The following is a 2,757-nucleotide window of genomic DNA, read 5'->3' as shown; positions in this document are numbered from 1 at the left end:
TTCTCTTTTCTTTTCTGCATTCCTGTCATTTCTCAAACTATTTTCCTACCCGCCCCCCCCAAGGAATTCTTCTCTTGAAATAAAGTCAAGCCAATTGGCCGCAACTGAAAATATATGCCCCTTTCTGCACCTAGAGCCCACCACCTTTCTCCAGGAGAGGCGAGAGACATGCTTCACTGTCAGTCTCCTGAAGTCAAGATCAGAGCTCTGAAGTTTTTTCCGTTTTCCTTTATTATTGTGCTAAGGATGTCTCCTTATTCTGGTTCTGTTCACTCGGCTCTGTCCCCGCAGCCTTTACCTTTAAAACCACCCCACAGGTAAGCCAGAGGATCCTGGAAAACCCCGCCCCTTCCCCAAAGCCACGCCTCTCCCGGCTTCGGGCCGGCACGCGAATGTCAATCCCGTGACCAATCAGAGGAGCTTGGGGGAGGGCAGTACAGTTGCAGGAGCCAATCGATTGAGAGCAGAAGCCGGGCTTGTCCGGGCATGTGGGAGCCTCTGCCTTCCTTGCGACCATGTGGAGGCCGGAAGAGGGACTTTCGGGTGTCCGGTAAGCTGTGAGGCCGGGGGGGCTCGCGGCCGAGATCCAGGGCCTCCAGGAAGGGGACTCGGGACCGAGTGAGGAGGGGGACCCTCGGCAGGGCCTCGGGGCGGGGTGGGGGGCGAGGCCGGGCTGGGGCAAGGGTCGGGTCGGCGTGGGAGTGGGAGCGAAGGCAGAGCCCCGAGGCGGGCACCCGCCCCCCCACCCAGTCTTGGCCTTCCCCGAGCCCCCTTTGTGACCTCGCCACACGTAGCGGGGCAGAGAGACCCCCGCTGGGGAAGGGTGGGCCGGGGGAGGTTCCAGCCTCTCTCCAGGGCTGGACCGTAGGGGTCGTGGTAGGGGCATCAGAGGGCACCCCGCCAGTCCTTTCATTTTACCGAGGAGGAAATGGGTCTCTCCCCTACCCCCAGCCAAGAGCTTAACCGACTTATCCAAGGTCAGGGCCCGAGGCGGGATTTGAACTCAGGGCCCCGAATTGTGGTACAGCAGAAACCATGGGCTTATGGAGGTAGAGGAACAGACGTCAAATGTCACCCCCGATGCTTGCTACCTGTGTGACCTTAGACAAGTCAGATAACCTCTCTGGGTTTCTTCTTTCATTAAATGAAGAGGGTTGTCCTCCCACATTCCTTCCAGCCTGACCTTATGACTCCCAAGTCCAGTGCTCTTTCCATAGAACCTGCCTTCTCTGGACCTCAGTTTCACCTTGTCTAAGAGTAAGAAATGGGTCTAGATGATCAATAAGAGTTTTGGGGAGCTTTTTTTTTTTTTAACTTCTCTTGGGCATTCTTTAGTCAATCATTCAGGTCCCACCCTGTGGCTCCTTGAAATTAGATTTCCAGTTTGAGGGCAGCATTTGGAGCCCACCCCACTGATTGCTGCCCACTTCCCTGGAGGCCTTACTCTTAAGGACGTCAGCCCTCATCTTCCTTCAGGCATTTCTCTGGGTCATGTTACAAAATTGCTAAAAATGGAGACTTTAGTTATCACCTAACCAACCTCTTAATTTCACAATGGAAACAGGTCTAGAGGGGGAGAACAACTTGACAGAGGTCGTATAGGTATTAAATAGCAGAGTCAAGATTTGCACACAGATCCTGGGATTACAGATCCTCACTGTGAAGAGTAGTGGCTCCTGCCACTCAGGACTGTTTTACCATAAGGCTTCTCCTTAAAGAATCCTGAGTCTATGGATGCTCCAGAATTCTGGAGGGATGGTAGTAGTGAATTGGGTCCAGAAGTCTTGGTGCTATAGAAGAGGAAAGAGTCTGGATCAATGACTCTTTACTCTGAGGACCTGACTGGGGTATTCAAAGTCTGGGTTGCGTTCATCAGAGCATTAGTCACTCAGAGCTTTGTCAGCAGTAATCATGACTTAACTCTGAATCTTGAGAGCCTCTCCTTTGATGAGGTCATGCTTATTGTATTCTTACTACTCAACCTCACTTTTTCCCTGTGGATTAAAAAGGAGTCTTCTCATGTATTGCCTAGTAACCTGAAGTCTAGAGAGCTTAAGTATTATAATAGAATGAAATTTTTGACCTTAGGATTTGGAAGGACCTTAGGGGTTCTCTAAAGGAGAGAAAGATCTCTGGAGTGGGAATCAAAGAATCTGGGTTTCAGCTCTGCCACTTTCACTGCCACCTGTGTAGTCTTGGGTAAATCACTTAATGTCTCTGAGTCTCAGTTTTGATATCTATTGAACAAAGGGGTTGGAATAGATGACCTCCAAGGTTCCTTCCAGCTGCAAATCTATGATCGTATGTGCTCAGTCCAACCTCTGTTGGTGGCCAAGGTTGGTAGTCTTCTGGCCCCCTCTCCCAATCTAGTGCTTTTCATATCATCTGGCAAATTGGTGGCAGAAAGTTTAGAATGTTAATCTCCTGGCTCCTTGTAAGCCTCTGTCCACTAGAATTCAGATTCTCTTATTCTGTGTTCATGATTTTTTCTCAGAGTCTTGACTAACTTGGATTTCCAAAGCTCTGGAACTTACCTACCATAGTTACCTTATCTCCATCTGTGTCTTCTTGTCTTTCAGTGTTTAAATAGGTGATCCTACTGAAAGAGCTTTAGGGTTGCCAGCTAGAGCTCAGTCTCTTCCCTACAGTCAGGGAAAGTAACAAGATCCCACCCCTACTACTACTTCTACTTCTACTTCTACTTCTACTTCTACTTCTACTTCTACTTCTACTTCTACTTCTACTTCTACTTCTACT

The 2,757-nt window shown here is 49.6% G+C and overlaps 1 protein-coding gene across 3 annotated transcripts in view; it reads left to right on the top strand.

Annotated features, from left to right (window-relative positions):
- The first annotated feature begins 476 nt into the window (after positions 1-476).
- Positions 477-2,757, top strand: part of AEN (apoptosis enhancing nuclease) — a 10,416-nt gene continuing 8,135 nt past the window's right edge. For 2 of the 3 annotated variants that reach the window (XM_027852088.1, XM_027852086.1), the window contains exon 1: positions 477-550. In XM_027852088.1, coding sequence (XP_027707889.1) covers positions 516-550 — 35 coding nt within the window. In that variant the 5' untranslated portion in view covers positions 477-515. The other variant, XM_027852087.1, reaches the window with a different exon arrangement.

The sequence above is a fragment of the Vombatus ursinus genome, unplaced genomic scaffold, assembly GCF_900497805.2.
Source record: "Vombatus ursinus unplaced genomic scaffold, bare-nosed wombat genome assembly UNPS02009205.1, whole genome shotgun sequence".
Lineage (NCBI taxonomy): Eukaryota > Metazoa > Chordata > Mammalia > Diprotodontia > Vombatidae > Vombatus > Vombatus ursinus.
The sequence above is the reverse complement of the archived record's forward strand: the minus strand, read 5'-3'. Positions and strand labels throughout refer to the sequence as shown.